The sequence below is a fragment of the Heloderma suspectum genome, chromosome 2, assembly GCF_057233095.1.
Source record: "Heloderma suspectum isolate Gila_16-S chromosome 2, 16-S_ref, whole genome shotgun sequence".
Taxonomy (NCBI): Eukaryota; Metazoa; Chordata; class Lepidosauria; order Squamata; family Helodermatidae; genus Heloderma; species Heloderma suspectum.
This window is the reverse complement of record NC_139459.1, coordinates 359,966,810-359,988,450: the sequence shown is the minus strand read 5'-3', so window position 1 is coordinate 359,988,450 and position 21,641 is coordinate 359,966,810. Positions and strand designations below refer to the sequence as shown.

The 21,641-nt window shown below is 45.8% G+C and overlaps 1 protein-coding gene across 1 annotated transcript; it reads right to left on the bottom strand.

The window, feature by feature from the left end:
* Positions 1-3,120: 3,120 nt before the first annotated feature.
* On the bottom strand, positions 3,121-17,322 carry LOC146355627 (natural cytotoxicity triggering receptor 3-like). Its single transcript, XM_084831128.1, has 3 exons — positions 17,220-17,322; positions 11,548-11,892; positions 3,121-4,015 (listed from the first exon to the last, which is right to left on the bottom strand). Exons 1-3 carry the CDS (start codon positions 17,263-17,265, stop codon positions 3,876-3,878), a joined length of 531 nt encoding a protein of 176 aa, XP_084687254.1. The 5' UTR covers positions 17,266-17,322; the 3' UTR covers positions 3,121-3,875.
* Positions 17,323-21,641: the final 4,319 nt, after the last annotated feature.

Below are 21,641 nucleotides of genomic sequence, written 5' to 3'. Positions count from 1 at the left end.
GGCAGTAAAATGTCTTGACCAGCCCTGTTTGAGGGGCAGCAAGGGAGAAGAAGTGGAGTCACTTAAGAGAGAAGAAAGCCTTTTGGCAGTTGAGGGTTGTAGAGTTGGAGGAGTGGAGCTCACAGACCTTGTTGTCCTTAGTATTCTGCATCAGTAGGATGGTGAACTAACTTTGTTTCTCTACACCAGGATTAAGATCATTTTAAGAATCCTGTGGTTTTTACACATGAGCTGAAGAGGAGGGTCTGGGGATTTTGCGATATACATTCCATTCCGCAGGACATCATGAAGCAATTCAAAGGTAAAGAAGGCTGGCTGTAATGATTACATGCTGGGCATCATATTGGTCCAAAAACTGAGTGAGGAAGAAAAAATCTCTTCTGCGCTATGCATGTCTGCGCTATGCAGCTATGCATAATGTCTCTGCGCTATGCGTAATGTCATCGTCATATCTCATGTCCCTCCTCAGTGGTCTTTTCTTCTAAGCTAAATAGCTCCAATTGCTCTGGGCATCATCACACGAGACTTTTACCATGCACTCGTGGTGGGTCATTCATGGAAGTTTGCAGGTCCTTTTCATGACGTTGTCAACCTCCAGGGCATATAAGTGATATTTCCCAGTTATTCCATGTTAAAAAGACCCAGAGAAAATAAGCTAATAAAATATCCTGGTTTTTCCTTACTGTGTACATTTGTTGTTGCGCTATTAAAACAGCCACCAGATGGTGATATTTCATTGAGGTCTGTGGAAAACGTCCCCTCTCAGCAATTACATGGGAGGACTGAGGGTTTTCTCTTTAATGTAGAGACATCCTTAGTCTTTTGTAATGAACAAAATGCTCCAGCCTTTGGCTTTCCCTTTTCTGCACCTTTCCCGGCTCTACAGTAAGCTCACAGTCAAGGACCCTTGCCTAAAAAGACAAATGAATTCACAAGAGAATCATCACTGACAATCACAATCACACTGACAATCAAGGCACAATTACAAACAATTCCAACAAGAAGAAAAGGTGGAAGACAACAGAAGAAGCTAATGTGGCATCACAAAAAGCTTAGGGATGACCTGAAACAAAAAAGGACACATATAGGAAGTGGAAGGAAGGCCAAGCTACAAAGGAAGAGTACAGGCAGGTAGCACAGAATTGCAGGGATGGCGTCAGGAAGGCTAAAGCTGAGAACGAGCTGAGGTTAGCGAGGGATGCTAAAAACAACAAAAAGGCTTTCTTCAGCTACGTGCATAGTAAAAGGCAGAGGAAAGAAATGGTTGTTCAGCTATTAAATAAGGATGGCAAAACGATAACATGACAAAGAAAAGGCAGAGGTGCTCAATTTCTACTTTGGCTCAGTCTTCTCCCAAAAGAGGGTCTATGACCCCCCTGGCAAAGGCAAAGTGCAGGCTGAAGGGGCAGGATTGCAGCTTGAGATCGATAGGCATATGGTCAAGGAACTCCTAATTACTTTGAATGAGTTCAGATCTCCAGGGCCCAATGAACTGCATCCTAGAGTAATAAAGGAACTGACAGAAGAACTCTCAGAATCGCTGTCTATTCTCTTTGAGAAATCATGGAGGATGGGGGAAGTGCCAGATGACTGGAGGAGGGCTAATGTTGTCCCTATCTTCAAAAAGGGTAAAAAGGAGGAACCTGGGAACTACAGACCAGTCAGTCTGACATCAATCCCTGGGAAAATTTTGGAGCAGATGATAAAGCAATCCATCTGGAAGCACCTTGAAAACAATGCAGTGATTACTCGAAGCCAACACGGACTTGTCAAAAACAAGTCCTGCCAGAGGAATCTGATCTCATTTTTTGATCAAGTAACCTCCCTTGTAGACCGTGGGAATGCTGTAGACATCATATACCTCGACTTCAGCAAAGCTTTCGACAAAGTTCCCCATGATATCCTGATGAGCAAACTAGCTCAAAGTGGGCTAGATGAAACAACGATCCGGTGGATCCACAGTTGGTTACAGAATTGGACTCAAAGAGTGCTTATCAATGGGATCTTCTCAACCTGGGGAGAGGTAACAAGTGGGGTACCGCAGAGCTCAGTCCTGGGCCCAGTGCTCTTCAACATTTTTATTCATGACTTGGAGGAGGAGGTGCAGGGAATGCTGATCAAATTTGCAGATGACACCAAATTGGGTGGGATACCTAATACTTTGGAAGACAGAAACAAAATTCAAAGGGATCTTGATAGACTGGCGCACTGGGCAGAAAACAACAGAATGACATTTAATAGCGATAAATGCCAAGTTCTACACCTAGGAAAAAGAAACGAAATGCACAGTTACAAGATGGGGGATACGTGGCTCAACAACACGACAAGTGAGAAGGATCTTGGAATTGTTCTCGATCACAAGGTGAATATGAGCCAACAATGTGATGTGGCTGCAAAAAAGGCCAATGCTCTTTAGGGCTGCATTAATAGAAGCATAGCTTCCAAATCCTGGGAAGTACTAGTTCCCCTTTACTCAGCACTGGTTAGGCCTCATCTGGAGTACTGTGTCCAGTTCTGGGTACCACACTTTAAGAAGGATGCAGACAAACTGGAGAGGGTTCAGAGGAGGCAACAAAGATGATCAGGGGACTGGAAACAAAGCCCTATGAAGAGAGACTGAAAGAACTGGGCATGTTTAGCCTTGAGAAGAGAAGACTGAGGGGAGATATGATAGCGCTCTTCAAGTACTTGAAAGGTTGTCACAGAGAGGAAGGCCAGGATCTCTTCTTGATCATCCCAGAGTGCAGGCCAGATTCTGGCTGAACATCAGGAAAAACTTCCTGACTGTTAGAGCAATATGACAATGGAACCAATTACCTATGGAGGTGGTGGGCTCTCCCACACTGGAGGCCTTCAAGACGAGGCTGGACAGCCATCTGTCAGGGATGCTCTGACTTGGATTCCTGCACTGAGCAGGGGGTTGGACTCGATGGCCTTGTAGGCCCCTTCCAACCCTACTATTCTATGATTCTATGATTCTGTGATTCTACACAGCAGTGGGAAAACTGGATAACCAGAACTGACCTGCATGGTATCGAAATATATGTTCAGTGGCGATATCAGAAAAAATAACATATGACTTACTTTTGATTTAAGGAAAGACAGCACCACCAACACTTTATGATGGAGTTTTATTCAAACATACATCACAACTTGATTTACAACAATATATACCCTGCTTCTGCTCTGAGCATATGGATATTATAACGACTGAACGAAGATTATATAGCACACTAAGGGAGCGATCTTATGGGGATAGGTGGCCGCTTCCAAACTTGGAGGCGAAGCCTATCCAATGCAGGGCAGGAGAAGCACGGAGGGGATTGTCCCCTCCATGCTTCAGCTGCCCTACATTTATGGCTAGACAGCCAATTTCGGCTGTCTAGCTGCAGGAAGGCAGAGTGGGGGTGGCGGCTGCTGGATGACACATAGGATGTGTCATACCGGCATTTCTGCCTTCACCCCAGAACGCCCCCCGGAACGCCCTGCTCCGCGCTCCTCTTCCAAGCGCTAGGCCATTCCACGCCGCGGGAGGAGGGGAAGGTCTGTTCTCCAGGAACTGACTTCTGAGTGTGGGCTCTGAGGTCGGTTCACGGAAACCCACATATCCTGTGGCCATCTAGCTGCTGACTAGGGGCCATAGGATTGCTCCCTTATTATTTTTTTAAAATCTCTCTTTTTTTGTATCAGTTAAGCCTTTTGTAATAGCACATCGTGCCCCAACAATAGGGACTGTTCCCAGAGGTCTTTACTGCTATATTGTTTTTTATTTTTTTATTTTCTTGATATATATTAAAATTCTTATTATAAAAAAGAGAGAATAATCTTTTATTTGCTAGGGCCCCTCAACTCTGTAAGAGGAGAATGAGGCCCTACTAGATTGGACAGAAAATGGGGAAAGGGGGAGTTAAATTCTTGGATTGTATTGGCACAGCTGGACAGGAGACTGCTGTTGTCAGTTCTTGGCTGCCACTTTCTGTTTGTTCTCTCTGTGATGAAGTTGCTTCCTCAGAAACTGGAATAAAAAAGAAGAGAGATAAATAGAGACCTGATTATTCTTCCCTCCACGTTGAGTAGAAATATGGTATGATCCAGCCTGGTTAGCTACAAGGCCACTCTACAAGGGATGCGCCTTTCCAGCAGAGTTGCCAGCCAGCCAGAAAGATGATAACGTAAAGCAGGTATAAGGCACGGGGAAATGTCAACCCAGGGTTCAGACAGAAGAAAGGCCTACAACTCCCAGCATGCCTTTTTTCTGTCTAAACTTGCATAGGATTCCACCTTAAGGTTCCATTTCTGCCACAAGTGCACTTAGGCAGGGCTGGGTAGAATTCAGGCTTGTGGAATCTACTTTGTTTTCTACTCAAACCCTGAGATCCATTCAACTAGAGCCCAGCACAAAAGACATACACAGGATTCAAGCGTTCAGAGTCCGCAGATTTCTTTTGACTACCAGAACTGAATGGGTCTCGGAGTCCTTCCACACAAAACTCCTCTCCTAGGCCCAATCTACACAGCCGATTTAGTGTGGAATGAGAACACATCAGGGTTGTTCATGACAGATGACACTGTCACCAATCCACAGCAACCCCACAGCTTCCCTCTGGAAAAGGCACATTTTTGGAAAGTCCTTTGAGTGCGTCTTTTCCCCTTACACAGGGCTTCCATGCAGTTCTTCTGCAGTGTGCCCCCCCCCCGCACTAAATCCTGGGCATGCTGATGTGACCTAGCAGTGATGTGGTCAAGGGGTTGTAACTGCTGTTTTAACTGTTCCTAATATCGCAGTAGCGCTCTTTTATCCTTTTACAATATCCCAATAATGAATGAGAGGGGGAGGTGTGGGGTAAACTACAAGGGCTTAATTCAGTGGTTCCATTAAACTTCCCTGAGCAGGGGAGCCTGGACACGGTTGGGGAACAAGCTTCTGTCATTGGCTGAGCAGCACCAGTTCTACTCCCTGGACTCTGCCTACCCAGCCCCAAAGTATGGGGGTCTCAAGTGCTGTGTGACATGTGAAAGCAGGTTTTTAGGTAGTGTATATTCCACTTTTCTTGCTTCGTGTGCTGCTGATGAACTAAAATGATTTCATGACAATCCAGGTATAACCACAAAAGACTTCAGAAACCATCGCCATGTAGATTCCCCCCTGGTTAACCCATGCTTCCTTCATTTTAGCAATATAACATGAGGTGGGGGAGTCATTTTCTTGCTGCCATTGCTAATCCATTGAGAGTCAGAAATCCTTGCTGATCTACTTCAGATCATCCAGGAAACCTATGACTACATTTAAATCTACCTTGGCTGTACAGTGAGTACTTTGACGATTCTGGTTGCCCCCTCTGGGATTGCCCTGCCTCATTCACAGAATTGTAAACAGGATCCAGATAGTATTGTCTCCCATTTGTAACCCTCCCACATTTTCCCTCTGCTTCATACCACAAAAAAATCGACTGAGGAGGAAATAACAGATTAGCTGCACAACGCCTTTTGATTGGCAGCGCGAGAAGCACCCTGTGAAATCCCTCCCAGCCCAAAGGTTGCAGCAAGAATCCCAACTGCCTATTGGCTTCCTGCAAGCGCCTCCCCTTCCACCCCGTCCCTCTTGCAAAGGCAAAGCAAAGTCTTGCTCTGACCTATTTCAACAGTAATTTGGATTGGGAAATGCTTCTTCTCCAGCCTCAAAGGAGCTGGGAAGAGCCCCAGCATACTCTTCTCATAATAGAAATGTGTCACCAGGGCAACTGTGGTCATCCCAAAGGTGTAAAGTAAACTGCGCAGAAGGAGCCACACGAGCACCACGCCGTCTTCATCCTTTGAAGCTCCACCGTTGGGTACTGGACAGTTCCAGACAGAAGACAATGCATTAGCAGCACACAAGATTTGCCTTGCTGGATCAGGCCAAAATTCAGTAAACGCCTCTGAAAGCCCATATGTGGGGTGGGGTGTAAAGGTGATGGACATCCCCTCTGTGTCCCTAGGGTGTAGATAGATTCGTGGAAGACAACTAAATGAATGGCTATCAGCCATAGCAAGTGGGACCTGCAAGAAAATGTTGATATGTTCAGGGTTCTAGCCCATTTCAAGGACACTCTGTTCCATTCCTTCCCCTCCAGTTTTCCATTGTCTTCACCACCACCACTCTGCGTTCAGTGGCTACTGAGCATGCTCAGGCCCCCTTGAGCTGTTTGGAGGGGGACTTTCCTCCCCTCACTTAGGATTTCCCCCCGTAAAGAATGTTTGTCCTCCACCCCTTAAGGTTCCCCCAAGCCTGCTGACACCTCCCTCTTGTGCATGGATGGTGCTGTTTTGGCCACATAAGTGACAGGCACTCAGAAAAAGAGTTCGCTGTTAGTATATTGGATAGCTAAATGGAATCGTCTATAGGCACTGGAATTATGTGAACATGTGCATTTCCGAGATCTGCCCAGGAAACCTTATTGGTCATTCTATGACCAATCTCGTGTCAACAAGGAACAGCAAGTCAGTGGGGCTCCTCAGTAGCGGCAACACCTTCTGGAATCCCCCACTCCCCATTGTTCAAGAGGCAGAAAGTGTATCAAGCTTTAAATGCCTTTTAGAGACACCTGTTTACACAGGCGTTCCCTGACTGAACATTGACGTCTTGGGAATCAGCGAACTAAAATGGACAAGCATGGGCGAATTTAATTCGGGTGACCATCATATCTACTACTGTGGGCAAGAATCCCTTAGAAGAAATGGAGTAGCACTCATAGTCAACAAAAGGGTGGGAAAAGCAGTACTGGGGTACAATCTCAAAAACGACAGAATGATCTTAGTATGAATCCAAGGCAAACCATTCAACATCACAGTAATTCAAGTCTGTGCCCCAGCCACTGAGGCCAAAGAAGCTGAGGTTGATCGGTTCTATGAAGACCTACAGCACCTTCTAGAACTAACACCAAAAAAAGATGTCCTTTTCATCACAGGGGATTGGAATGCTAAAGTAGGAAGTCAAGAAATCACCGGGATAACAGGCAAGCATGGCCTTGGTGTACAAAATGAAGCAGGACAAAGGCTAATAGAGTTTTGCCAAGAGAACACGCTGATCATAGCAAACATTCTTTTCCAACAGCACAAGAGGCAGCTCTACACATGGACATCACCAGATGGTCAATATCGGAATCAGATTGATTATGTCCTTTGCAGCCAAAGATGGAGAAGCTCTATACAGTCAGTAAAAACAAGACCTGGAGCTGACTGTGGCTCAGATCATGAGCTGCTGCTTGCAAAATTTCAGCTTAAATTGAAGAACGTAGGGAAAACCACTAAACCATTCAGGTATGACCTAAATCATATCCCTTATGAATATACAGTGGAGGTGAGGAATAGATTTCAGGGATTAGACCTGATAGACAGAGTGCCTGAGGAACTATGGACGGAGGTCCGTAACATTGTTCAGGAGGCAGCAACTAAATTCATCCCAAAGAAAAAGAAATGCAAGAAAGCCAAGTGGCTGTCTGATGAGGCTTTACAAGTAGCTGAGGAAAGAAGGGCAGCGAAAAGCAAGGGAGAAAGGGGAAGATATATCTAAATGAATGCAGAGTTCCAGAGAATGGCAAGGAGAGACAAGAAGGCCTTCTTAAATGAACAATGCAAAGAAATTGAGGAAAACAACAGAATGGGAAAGACTAGAGATCTTTTCAAGAAAATCGGAGAACTCAAGGGAATGTTTAGTGCAAAGATGGGCATGATAAAGGACAAAGAAGGCAGGGACCTAACAGAAGCAGATGAGATTAAGAAGAGGTGAAAAGAATACACAGAAGAACTATACAGGAAAGATTTTAATGTCCCTGATAGCCATGATAGTGCTGTCACTGAACTTGAGCCGGACATCCTAGAGAGTGAAGTCAAATGGGCCTTAGGAAGCATTACTAACAACAACGCTAGCGGAGATGACAGTCTTCCAGCTGAACTATTTAAAATCCTAAAAGATGATGCTGTTAAAGTGCTGCACTCAATATGCCAACACATTTGGAACACTCAACAGTGGCCACAAGACTGGAAAAGGTCAGTTTACATTCCAATTCCAAAGAAGGGCAATGCCAAAGAGTGTTCAAACTACCATACAATTGTGCTCATTTCACATGCCAGCAAGGTGATGCTCAAAATCCTACAAGCTAGGCTTCAGCAGCATGTGAACCGAGAACTACCGGAAGTACAAGGTGGGTTTCGAAGAGGCAGAGGAACTAGAGATCAAATTGCCAACATTCGCTGGATCATGGAGAAAGCAAGAGAATTCCAGAAAAACGTCTATTTCTGCTTCATTGACTACGCTAAAGCCTTTGATTGTGTGGATCACAACAAACTGTGGCAAATTCTGAAATAGATGGGAGTATCAGACCACCTTACCTGTCTCCTGAGAAACCTGTACGAGGGTCAAGAAGCAACAGTAAGAACCAGACATGGAACAACTGATTGGTTCAAAATTGGGAAAGGAGTAAGAGTCGGACACGACTGAACGACTGAACAACAACAACAACAACAAATGACAAGGTTGTATATTGTCGCCCTGCTTATTTAATTTTTATGCAGAGTACATCATGGTAAACACCGGGTTGGATGAATCACAGGTCGGAATTAAGATTGCCGGGAGAATTATCAACAACCTCAGATACGCAGACAATACCACCCTAATGGCAGAGCGAAGAGGATCTAAAGAGCCTCTTGTTGAGAGTGAAAGTGGAGAGTGCAAAAGCTGGTTTGAAACTCAACATTAAAAAAACTAAGATCATGGCATCTGGCCCCATCACTTCCTGGCATATAGAAGGGGAAGAAATGGAAGCAGTGACAGATTTTATTTTCTTGGGCTCCAAGATCACCGCAGACGGTGACTGTAACTATGAAATTAAAAGACGCTTGCTCCTTGGGAGGAAAGCTATGGCAGACCTAGACAGCATAGTAAGAAGCAGAGACATCACCTTGCCGACAAAGATTCATATAATCAAAGCTATGGTTTTCCCAGTAGTAATGTTTGGCTGTGAGAGCTGGACTATAAGGAAGGCTGAGCGCTGAAGAATTGATGCCTTCGAACTGTGGTGCTGGAGAAGACTCTTACGAGTCCCCTGGACTGCAAGGAGGTCAAATCAGTCAATCCTGAAGGAAATCAACCCTGACTGGTCATTGGAAGGACAGCTACTGAAGCTGAAGCTCAAATATTTTGGCCACCTAAAGCGAAGAGAAAATTCCCTGGAAAATACCCTGATGCTGGGAAAGATTGGAGGCAAAAGGAGAAGGGGACGGCAGAGGATACGATGGCTGGACAGCATCACCGATGCAATGATATGAACTTCAGCACACTGTCTCCGGGGGAAAGCAGAGGACAGGGAGGCCTGGCGTGCTATGGTCCATGGGGTCACGAAGAGTCGGACACAACTTAATGACTGAACAACAACAACGACACTGCTCCATTTTTATGATTGCCTTGTTGCAGTGTTTTTATGTATTGTTTTTCTTGTTCTTTCATTGCTTGTATATAGGTTTTATGTGTGTGTGTATTGTGAACCACTTAGAGATCTAACAATATTAAGTGGTATAAAAGTAGAAAAGAAAGAAAGAAAGAAACTCCATTATGCTTAAGAGGCACCCAGCTGCATCAGACAGAAGGCTCATCTAAACCAGCAACTTGTTTTACACTGTGGCTGCCCAGATGCTTCCAGAAAACAATGCTGCTGCTTTTGCTACGGTTGTGAGATGTGTCATCCATGAATTTGTTTAATCCCCTTTTAAAGCCATTTCAGTTTCACTTGGGTGACCCTGCTTTAATATTATGGGAGAGGGACCAAAAAAAATCCATCCAGTTTCTCCAAACCATGCAAAACTTGATAACCCTCTAGCATACATTTACACACAGACACACACACAGACACACACACTTTAGTCTTTTTGTCCAAATGTTAAAAAGCCTCAGTTGTTTCAGACTTTCGTCACAGGGAAGAAATCCCTTGATCATTTTGTTGTCCTTTTTCTGCATCTTTTCCAGTTCCACAATATCCTTTCTTGAGATGGAATGAACAGAGTTGTACACAAAATGCAAAGGAAGCTGTGTTTGGCCATAAGAAAAATTCCAGCATCATATTAGAACTTTATTAGGCCAAACTAAAGTTCATCAGAAATGTGCAGATGTTACAAAAAGAAGGGGCGGGGAGGAAAACGTCATGTCCACACCATTAATTTATATAATGGCACAGTTACTAGAGTACTGGTGCGAGTTTGGGAGTGCAATCCTAGTATTTACACCAGCCTTCTGCAACCTCTTTCCCTCCAGATGTTTTGGACTTCAATGCCCATCAGCCCTAGCCAAAATGGCTAATGGTCAGGAATGTAGGAACGCAAGGTTGAACACTCCACATCTTGCTGTAACTTTAGTCCCCACTCCAGTTCTAGAGAACCCAAGAGTGACAAATCTCCAAATCTTAATAGGCTCCCTGTGCCTCCCATGAGAGGCAGATATCTTGAATTCCCCAACTCACCTGATTCCACCACCTGAAGCTCAGTGCCATTCCCTTCTGTCTCCTGGAGACCATGGATGTTCACCACACATCGGTACATCCCTGAGTCATTCTGTCTCAGATCTCGTATCTCGATATCTGCTCTTCTCCCCAAGAGGAAGCCCTGGTCTAAGATGCGCATCACCCTCCCTGCGAATTCTTGGGTGGTATTTTTTACCTCTACCTCTGGATCCTTCACCCACCAGTAGCTGCCAACCTTGGGCTCTGAGATGGAGATGTAGGAGCAGGGCAGGGTAACAGAGCTGCCTGTGATACCTTGAGCAGAGCTAGGCTGGAAGACCAGGAGAGGCTGAGGCCAAGAAACTGTAAGAGCAAGTCATGGAAAAAACACAAGGTAGACCAAGAAAAGTGAACTGTTCCAATCATTTTTAGCTGATGTTCCTGATCATAAATATCTCTCAGCTCAGCATAGTTCACCTGCCCCAGAGACACCAGCAGAACTCTGTGACAAATTGAGGTATTATTAAGACACCACCCTGATAATAAGTAAGGCAGTGAGCAGGGAAGCATGGCTGGGCTCCTGCCAAGGACCTACATCCAAGGAGGGGCCCAATGACAAGAGCTTCCCTGGACTCTTCACCATTGCAACCTGCTTGTTCCTCTACCTCTCCTTCTGGCCCAGTCAAAAGTGATGGTGAGAAAGACAAGCAGCAGATGCCACGGCCTACTTGCTTGCTTGGTGAGGAGGAATGGCGAAGAGGAGGAGCAACAGGAGCTGGGGACAGTGGCTGTGAGAAGGCAGACGCACTAAGGGAGGGGCCCATTGAGGGTTTCTAGCCCTCAGGGCCTCAAAAATGTGGCACTGGCAGTGGCAGTGAGAGTACAACCAAGGATGTGGCGTGGGTCCTGCGGAAAGGTAGGCAACATTTCCCCTTATGGATTCCAACTTACTGGAGGAAGCCAAATCGAACAAGCTCGAATAGCCCCCGAAATGAGATTTTCTAGCTCCCCACATAAACCCATTCCTTTGATCTCCCATGGAATCTGGGCATCTTGACTGAATTCCTCATCACCTCACCTGTCTTGACCACTTCAAGTTCAGTCCCCTTTCCCGATGTCTCCTGGAGACCGTGGATGTTCACCACACATCGATATATCCCTGAGTCACTACGTCTCAGATCCCTGATCTTGATATCTGCTCTTCTCTCCAAGAGGAAGCCTTGGTCTGAGGTGCGCATCAGCCTCCCCTTGAACTCCTGGGTGGTGTTTTTGACGGGCACCTCTGGGTCCTTCACCCACCGATAGCTGCCAATCTTGTGCCCTACACTGGTCTTGTAGGAGCAGTGCAAAGTGATGGAGCCACCTTCCACACCTTCAGCATGGCTGGGCTGGGAGACCATGAGGAGTTCTTGAGCCCAAGAAACTATAAGAGAGAATCATGACGGAAGAAGAGATAAAATATCTGCAGATTCTGCACAATCAGCTTCTGTGCAATAAATTCACATTTATTTTATTTCATTTATTTGATATAGATCTCTCCCTTCCTTGCAAGGAGCCCAAGACAGCTCATTACCTGAGCACAATCCATGTCGCTTTCCTCAGGTTTGTGATTCTGTTGTATTGGTATCACATACACTGAGCAAGTGCTCAAAGTAGAACATATTGTTATGCCATATGGGTGTAGTTAGTAACAGGCCTACCTGAGCATGGGCCTCAGACCTTCTGAGCTGCCCCAATTGCCATCGTCTGGCAAGTGGGGTGCTGACATGTGTAGGAGTAAGTTGCATTGAACTCAGTAAGACTTACTTCTGAGTAGACATGCACAGAGTTGGTTCTCCTCTCTGCTCAGCTTTGTATTTCCACATCCAGTTCATTATCAAACCTCCTGTTAGTTATCTCAGAAGACCCTTGGGTGAATGGGGGGGGGGAGGGTTCCAGCGAACAGCTGGATTGAGGGAGGTTCCACACACACACACAATATAAGAATATAGTTCTTCATATTCCCTGGTATGTTTATTCCTCATTTTGTCCATTCCCTGAGCATGTGCAGAGTGTGCTTTTTATTCAAACAAAGAGAAGGTTGCTGATCTTTCCCTTCATGCTGCATTTGTACAAGTGAAGTGTGACTGCTTCAGAAAGAACTTCCCATTATACTGTCTCTTTTTCTTCATGAGTTTCATAACAGAAGTATGATGTAGTGGTGAGAGGCCAGCCCAAAGTCACCCAGTGAGATAACTAACAGGAGGGTTGCTAATGAGCTGGATGTGGAAATACAAAGCTGAGCTGGGGGCAAGTGGGGTGCTGACATGTGTAGGAGTCAGTTGCATTGAACTCAGTAAGACTTACTTCTGAGTAGACATGCACAGAGTTGGTTCTCCTCTCCATTTTAGCCTCACAACGTCACCAACAAGGCTGGATGTGGAAACAGAAAGCCTAGCAGGGGGAATAATACCTCGTGCAGGGCTCCAGACTGGCATGGTCATTTTAAATGGTTCTTTCTTTCTTTCTTTCTTTCTTTCTTTAACAGCCTTGCTTTAAACAAAGAGTGCATCACTCAGGCACACCTGGGGCAGCCTTGTTTTGGGAAGCCCCGAGGAGGAGGAAGTGTTTTGGCTGAAAGTAAACGGAGACGGAGAAATTTCAATTGAAAAAGAACACCCGCAAACAAGGCGGTGAGCACAATTCATTTTTTAAAAAAAAATAACTTACATATTTATTATCGAAATACGCTACCTTGCGTTTTTATTTACGAAAATTTCGCGACTCTGTGTGGATGACCAAAAAAAAGCCGCATGACTGCTGGCTCCACAGGACCTCGTGGTGCTGTTCTGCAGAGGATTCCGTGGCACAGACTGAAGCGAATTCGATCCCATTTCAGTCCGTGGTGGAATTCTCTGACATCCCTAGTGTGAATGCACCAGCCTTTTAAACTAAAGGGGAGACTGCCAACTTTCCTTCCACGGTCTGCTCATTGTTTTTTCTCTCTCCCCTACTTTTCTCCTGTTGTATGCCCACTGTGGGAGCTTGCTTGCAATGACATTTTGAAGAGGGAGAAGGAAGGGAAGGAAGAGCTCCATGTGAAAAACTGGTATGCCACATGCCATCTGATTTGACTGCCCCAAACTGGAAACTTTGGCTTCTGCAGATGTGTAGTAGCTTCAGTACAGCAAAGGATTCAATCAGCCTTCACAAACTTCTTCCTCCCCCTCCATTTTAATTTCTCCTAAATAGCCGCATGCCTCAGATTATTCCAAAAGGAAGGTTAAAAGGAGAAGACTCTTACGAGTCCCCTGGACTGCAAGGAGGTCAAATCAGTCAGTCCTAAAGGAAATCAACCCTGACTGCTCATTGGAAGGACAGATACTGAAGCTGAAGCTCAGATATTTTGGCCACCAAATGCGAAGAGAAAACTCCCTGGAAAAGACCCTGATGCTGGGAAAGACTGAAGGCAAAAGGAGAAGGGGACAGCAGAGGATGAGATGGCTAGATAGCATCACCGATGCAACGAATATGGACTTGAGCACGCTCCTGGAGAGAGCGGAGGACAGGAAGGCCTGGCGTGCTCTGGTCCATGGGGTCACGAAGAGTCGGACACGACTGAACGACTGAACAACAACAACAACATCATGATCCAATAAGTGCTGGGGCTTTTAAATAGGTTGTACAGTTTTTAAAAAGCAATAAAAAGCCCTCAGCTACATTTCCTCATAAAGTTGATTTAACTATGTGCAATCCTTACAAACCCTCCACAGCCTCCTAAATTCCTCTGAAGTGCTACGTCTTTGAAAGGAGCCCCTTGGCTTGAGGAATTCTCTCTCTCTCTCCTCCCTCCATTCCTGGTCACCATTCCTCTTTTCTTCTTCTTCCCTCCTCTATCCTGGTCTTTCTGTCTCTTCTTTATTCTACCCAGAGCATATCTTGGGGAATTCTTAATGAGAATTCTCTTTGGTAGGCAAGACAATTTCTGACTGTATTTGACATTATACAAACAGACAAGAGGGTTTGTTTTTCTCCTCCTCCACCTCCTCCTCACCCAAGTATTTGAGAGAAGTGGGTTCACATGGTTGCAGAGGAACAAATCTGGGGCTGTTTTGTTTGTCAGCTGCCATTATCCAGCAATAGGAAGGGCTGTAACTCAGTGGTAGAGCACGTGCTTGGCATGCCAAAGGTCCCAGGTTCAATCCCCAGCAGCTCCAGGTAGGGCTGGGAAAGACTCCTGCCTGAAACCCTGGAGAGCCACTGCTGCCAGTCAGTGTTGATAATACTGGGCTAGATGGACCCAGTTCTGTCTCACTGTAAGGCAGCTTCCTATGTTCCTATGAACAGAAAGCTTTAATAAAAATAGTTGTTTGGGTTGTTGTTTTTTAAGTGGAGGGGAAATAAATGTTGTTCAGTCATTCAGTCGTGTCCGACTCTTCGTGACCCCATGGACCATAGCACGCCAGGCCTTCCTGTCCTGCGCTCTCTCCCGGATCGTGCTCAAGTCCATATTCATTGCATCGGTGATGCTATCTAGCCATCTCATCCTCTGCCGTCCCCTTCTCCTTTTGCCTTCAGTTTTTCCCAGCATCAGGGTCTTTTCCAGAGAGTTTTCTCTTCACATTAGGTGGCCAAAATATTTCAGCTTCAGTATCTGTCCTTCCAGGGGAAAGAAATACTGTTCACTTATACTAATCTTATGTATACTACTCAGGAGTAAGCCCCTTTATGTTTAATGAGGCTTACCCCCAGGAAAGTGTGCATAGGATTCCATCACAAGTTACTTTTGCAGGTTGGTTTGCAGCCTGATCCTTTGCATGTTTACTCAGAAATAAGTCCTGAGTTGTGAGCATTGTACTGCAGGCTTAATATACTGCACACCCAATCCCAGTCTAATGAAATGACTATCCTTCAACAAAGCCCTATGAGGAGAGACTGAAAGAACTGGGCATGTTTAGCCTTGAGAAGAGAAGACTGAGGGGAGATATGATAGCGCTCTTCAAGCACTTGAAAGGTTGTCACAGAGAGGAAGGCCAGGATCGCTTCTCGATCATCCCAGAGTGCAGGACACGGAATAATGGGCTCAAGTGACAGGAAGCCAGATTCCGGCTGAACATCAGGAAAAACTTCCTGACTGTTGGAGCAATACAACAATGGAACCAATGACCTAGGGAGGTGGTGGGCTCTCCCACACTGGAGGCATTCAAGACGAGGCTGGACGAGCCATCTGTCAGGGGTGCTCTGACTTAGATTCCGGCATTGAGCAGGGGGTTGGACTCGATGGTCTTATAGACCCCTTCCAACCCTACTATTCTATGATTCTGTGATCCAGGAAATGGATTGTGCTCCACCAGTGGGCCACTATTTATTTATTTTCAATACTTATATACCTTGTGTCATGCTACCATTACCAAAAAATATATAAAAATTCAAAATCCAATATACAATAATAATAAAAGTCCAAGACTCTCCAACCTACATAGTGGTTAAGAACAACTTTAAAACCATTAATGGTTTTAATGGTTACACGTTGCCAAATGCTGAGGTAAAGAAAAGGTCTTCAGCGGATGCTGAAACTGGGTAACAAGGTTGGCACATGTCTTGTATCTGGGGCAGAAGGCTATTCCAGAGCATGGGCACCACTGCAGAGGAAGCTCTCCTCTTGGCTGCTGCCAGACAAGCATCTGCAAGTGTTGTGGCACAACCAGAAGGGTCATTTGAAGATGACCGCAGTGTTCAGACAGGTCTACAACCAAGAGCCATCCCACTTTCAGAGCACCAGCTCTGAACATACCCAAGTCTTTCAAGGCAACTAGGCTTGCAATTATCATCCAATTCTGGACAATAGAAAAAAAGTTAGTTTTTTTTTTAAATTTCCCATGATAGTCAACAGGAAGCATAAAGACATTTTCTGGACCTTGATTCGGATTTGGTACTGAGCTGAAGTGGACCGACTCCAAATTTGCCTGCACAGAAGCAGGACGTTTACCCAACTGCTGAATCAGGGTCTGAGTGGGGGGGCGGGGGAATCAGTGCACACTTCTAATGTATGTCTAAATCTGTGTATCTATTTATGTAGCTGTCTGTCTGTCTATGTATCTGTACACATATATATATAAGATGTGTGCACTGACATCATGCCCCCACCAACTTGGACATATATATATATATATATATATATATACACACACACACACACACACACTTGTGTCATGGGCCTGTGCCCCAGATCTTTTAAGAACCTAGCAATGCCCCTGGTTATGCGCACCCCAGTTCTCTGAGCTGTGAGCTTTGGAGGTTCCCGCGCTTACTCTGGGGTATGGCTTCCTTTAAATGAGTTCACTGGAGAGTTATGGTACTTTGTAATATTTACATTTATTTACAAGTATAAATGGAGGTTCTACAGCTTAAACCCACTCCATCAGACGGCACCCCCGCATCAGTTTTCTAGGAAGGTATGAGAACTCTAAATCCTCCAGCTCTGACCGTTTCTCAGACTGCTACTTACCTGTACATCCACACTGCTTGCATTTTCACAGACACTGAAGAAGCACATTCTTTACAAGAAGGAGAGGAAAGGGTCTCCCGGGCCCATCTGCCCACTAATTTACCTATCAACGGATGTGCCTAGGCCAAACGATGTGCCTTGGCGAAACCTACTTGGCAAATTTCAGGCCCACCACCCTCTCTCCCAGAACCTCGTTCCAGCAATATGCCCCCTTTACCTCCCATGGGATCCAGGCATGTGGATTCCCCATCAACCCTATTTACCTGTGATCAGAGCAAGCATCAATGGCAGTGTTTTCCTATCCCTCATGCCTGCTTGTTCTAGGACAGGAGAATGACAACAGCGCAGAAAAGTGAAACACAAAATTGGGGCAGAGGGTGCTGAGACAATTCAGGGGAGTGCACCACGTTCCTTGTCTCTGATTGGTTGAACCAAGAGTGTCAGTCTCTGATGATACACTAGGCTTCCTGTTTGTGGGGCGGGTGAGGAGGCAGCGTTCTTCTTTTGCTGTGTTGGGGAGAGGATATCGAGATGGAGACAAGTGGGTTAGCACTAGCAAGAGAGAGACAGAACCTCTGGTGTGCACAATCGATGCGGATCAGTTACCCTGTAACATCTTTTAGGTAATCTGTAACACAAGGATGCTAAACACATACCTTTTTTCAAGGGATTCTGATGGGTATGAACTGGGCAGAGGTAGCTATTCCACATTAATTTACAATGTGTTGTCCATGCATGAGCACTGTTTTCAAATTATGGCAGCCGGGATGATCCCCGAATGGTTACCATTCTGAAACACTTGTGTTCAATACGTTTGAAATGTGAGCATGGAAAAGATGGTGGTAGCAACAGTGACACCAACAGAATTAAGTTAAAGGGCAGCACGGAGGCTGAGGGAAACTGTAGGTATTACACAGGGGAGAGACAGGAGCAGCGAGTGGAGATGTTCACAAGGAAAACTGGGGCGGGGTGGGGGAGAAGTTGGAGACCAGAAGAAGAGAAAGACGCCTCAAGCTGATGCAGAAGCAGAGTGTTAGACTAGGGGTGGGGAGTGGTTACAGTGTCACTCTAGGAGCAGGGCGACCTAGGTTCAAATGTCCATTTCACCATGAAGCTCGCTGGATGACCTTGGGCCAGTCACTACCTCTCAGGGTCAAACTACATGTTACAATCACACACTTTTTAAAAAGCATGCTTGAACAGGCCATTTATATTCTGAAGGAAAAACAGCTTTGATCTGATCTGGAAAGTGTCCCAATCGGGATCAGGGCCCGCACCACTTTCCTGCTAAACGCACATTCCTCCTACACTGCTATTTGGCTCCCCAAGGCAATGTTTTCTGCAAACATTACCTTTAGGGGCAAATAAAAGCCAAGGGGGGGATTTTGGGTAGGATACCAGCATGGGACTTGATTCGTATCAGAAGCACATTTTGGATCAGGGGCCCGTGACTGCTTTTTCTCTAACATAACAATGGCCAGTTTAAGCACACTTTTAAAAAGCGTGTTTATTGTAATGTGTAGCATTCTAACATAGTTCTGCCCTCACAACAGGGTTATTGTAGATTAAAATGTGGGGGGGAACCATGTCCTGTGTCTTGAGATGCTTGGAAGGCCATAAGATATCAATGTCATCAATAAACAAAGGAGTCCATTGATGGTCCATTGTCTGCCTCTCACCCCAAAATCTTGAAGCCAGCTCTGATGTTAGACTGCACAAGCCGTTTCTTCACCCAAATCTGAATCCTCATGTTCGTACTATGATTTGGTATTCTGTCCCCCAGGGACAACCCCACCAAGTTCTGGAACTCAAACAGCCATTTTGAGTTTTGATCCCCAGGACCTACTTAGAGCGGAACATCCATTTTGTTTCTGCTCAGTCTTTCTTTTCCATTTTAGGTCCCACAAAGGTACCTAATGTTTCTGGGAGTTGTAGCAGCCACATAAGAAAAAACCCGCCCCATCAGCCTCCACAGCAACGGCTTCCCTATCTAATCACCTATCTTTAATTGTTCTGCAGTAAACAAGGCCACAAAGCAGTTAGTTAGACCACAGGGCAAAATAGCCAGGCTAAGCAGATTCTCATGTGTGGGGATATAAACAGAAAGCGAGCCATTCAACATCCGGATGTTCTGACCAAATGGCTGACAGAGCGAAGAAAGGAAATGTCACTGGGTTTTGATATTTCCCACATGAAAAAATATGTGTGAAGTTCTTGCTGATGACGTGGATTGGAAAAAACAACAACATCATTGTCAAGGGCATAACGTTTTCCATGCTAGGTAACGCCAATGGTCCATATAGCCCAGCACACAAACTCCTACAGCGGACAGCCAGCATGTGCCACCAGGAAAGCTCAGACATAGGGCATCATGGTGAATTTGCATCTCTTATAAGTTAGTTCTGGCCTTGGGTTATCAGCATAAGCCAGGCCAACACAATGTATGATCCACCCAACCAGCTAAGCAAACACAGCCCACCAACCATGTCTGGTTGCCCACCAGGAACCCCCCAAACCTCCTGTTTGTATTGCCGGCCTGTATTGTATTGTATTGTATTGTATTGTATTGTATTGTATTGTATCGACTTCAAAACAGCATGTGCTCAGGGGAGGGGAAGTGTTGCCTAGCTCTGGTAGATCACAATTGAGGATTCTAGCTACTGTAAGAAGGAATAGGATGAAGTCTTTATGGAGAAGGGAGGCACTCTTTGTTAATGCAATGAAGGGGGATGGGGTAAAAGATACCCTATGAACCAGTTCTGGACTGAATATAGAGAAGAGCTTTTCCAGTGTCTAAATACCACCATTCCAGAAATAGGATGAGGTCTTTGTGGAGAAGCTGTTCTTGTATCCCTTCTGGCACAAAGAAGATACTCTTTTGTTAATCTGATGAAGGTGGATGGGGTCAAAGACATCATCTATGGATGAATTTCAAGGAAGCCCCGCAAACTGAGGTAGACTTGAGAAGCTGTTGGTCCTTACAGATGACCAATGAACCTCTGAAATAGGGGCCCCTATATCTGTTTCCATTACAGTTCTTAAACCTTCAGTGTGCGGAGAATGCAGATAGAAAGGCATTTTCCTCCCTCTCTCATAATACAAGAATCCGGGGTCATCCCATGAAGCTGATTGGTAAGAGATTCAGGACAGATAAAAGGAAGGGCTTCTTCACATAGCATATAGTTAAACAATGGAATTCGTTACCACAAGACGTAGTGATGGCCACCAATTTGGAAGTAGGGATGGGCAGATTCCCTACCTGCTGCTCCGCTGGGGAATCCGCCCTTGCGGGGAGGCGATCCGTCCCTCCCTCTGGAATCTTGGCTGGCCGGCTCCGCTCTGCAGTGAGTCCGTGGAGCTGCCGGCCAGCTCCGAAGTGCCAGCGATACACCGCCATGCCGTATCGCTGGCTGAAGGGGACTACTGCCTGAGGACGCAAATGGCATCCGGGACGCCATTTATGGCCATGAAGGCCTTAGTTTAAGGTAAATGCAGCCATTTACGACTGCATTTACCTTAAACTAAGGCCTTTATGGCCTTAGTTTAAGTCCTCAGTCAATCCGCCCAGCCAGCGATACGGCAATGGTGGCCGTATTGCTGGTGCTCCGGAGCCAACCGGTGGGGAAGATCCAGCCAGTGAGGATTCCTCCTGGAGGTGCAGGTAGGAGATCCGATCCTCCATGGACTTCTATTGAATCTGGCCTCATTGGGGTCCGTGGAGGATTTCTCCAACATCCCTATTTGGAAGGCTATAAAAGGGGGTTAGAGAAATTCCTGGAGAAGGCTATCAGTGGCTAATAGTCCTGCTGTCTATACACCACCTCCAGTATCAGAGGTGATATGCCTATGTACACTAGTTGCTGGGGAACATGGGTGGAAGAGTGCTATTGCACTCATGCCCTGCTCGTGGGTTCCCGGTCGACAGCTGGCTGGCCACTGTGTGAACAGAATGCTGGACTAGATGGACCCTTGGTCTGATCCAGCAGGGCTCTTCTTATGCTTGTATGTTCTTAGTGTTACCATGAGACTCTGAATTCAATGTATTGTAAATAGCGGAAGCTAAACCTTAAGTGCTGAGGTAGCCCATACAGTTTCAAACACTGTAAGGGATCTGCTGACTACTTAGAGTGGCCATGTGCCCTACTTTACCAAAGCTTTAGGATCTGAAGGGCTGTCAGAGGACAGGCCTCCATTTGAACACTTCGGCCCAGTTTGCACCTAAGGACAATTCCTGGGCTGCCTCCCACACACGCGTTGCTCTCATTTTCAATCGACACCCCAATCCAAAACTCCAGGTTCTTTAAAGGTTAAACAACCCAGAGTTAACCCAACAACAACCCATGGTTGTTCTTGGGTTGTTGATTGAAAGCAGAAGTGACGAGCGCACAGGAGGCAGTGTACTCACTCACTGCTGTGCAGCCATAACTAACTATGGGTTAAACAACCAATAGTTAGCCATTACGTGCGAACCAGGTCATCCTCTATTTGAAGGGCTGTCTGGTCCAAGTCCAGTTTAAAGATAAAGAACAGTGAGATCGAAGACCAGCAGGGGCCTTGAAGTTGCCCAGAAGCAGTTAGCACCCAGACGGCAGAGTGATGAAGTCAGCGTTCACCAACCTGGTGCCTTCAGATGTGCAACCGACATCAACCCCCAGCCAGCATAAAGAAGCTGTGCTACTGCCACT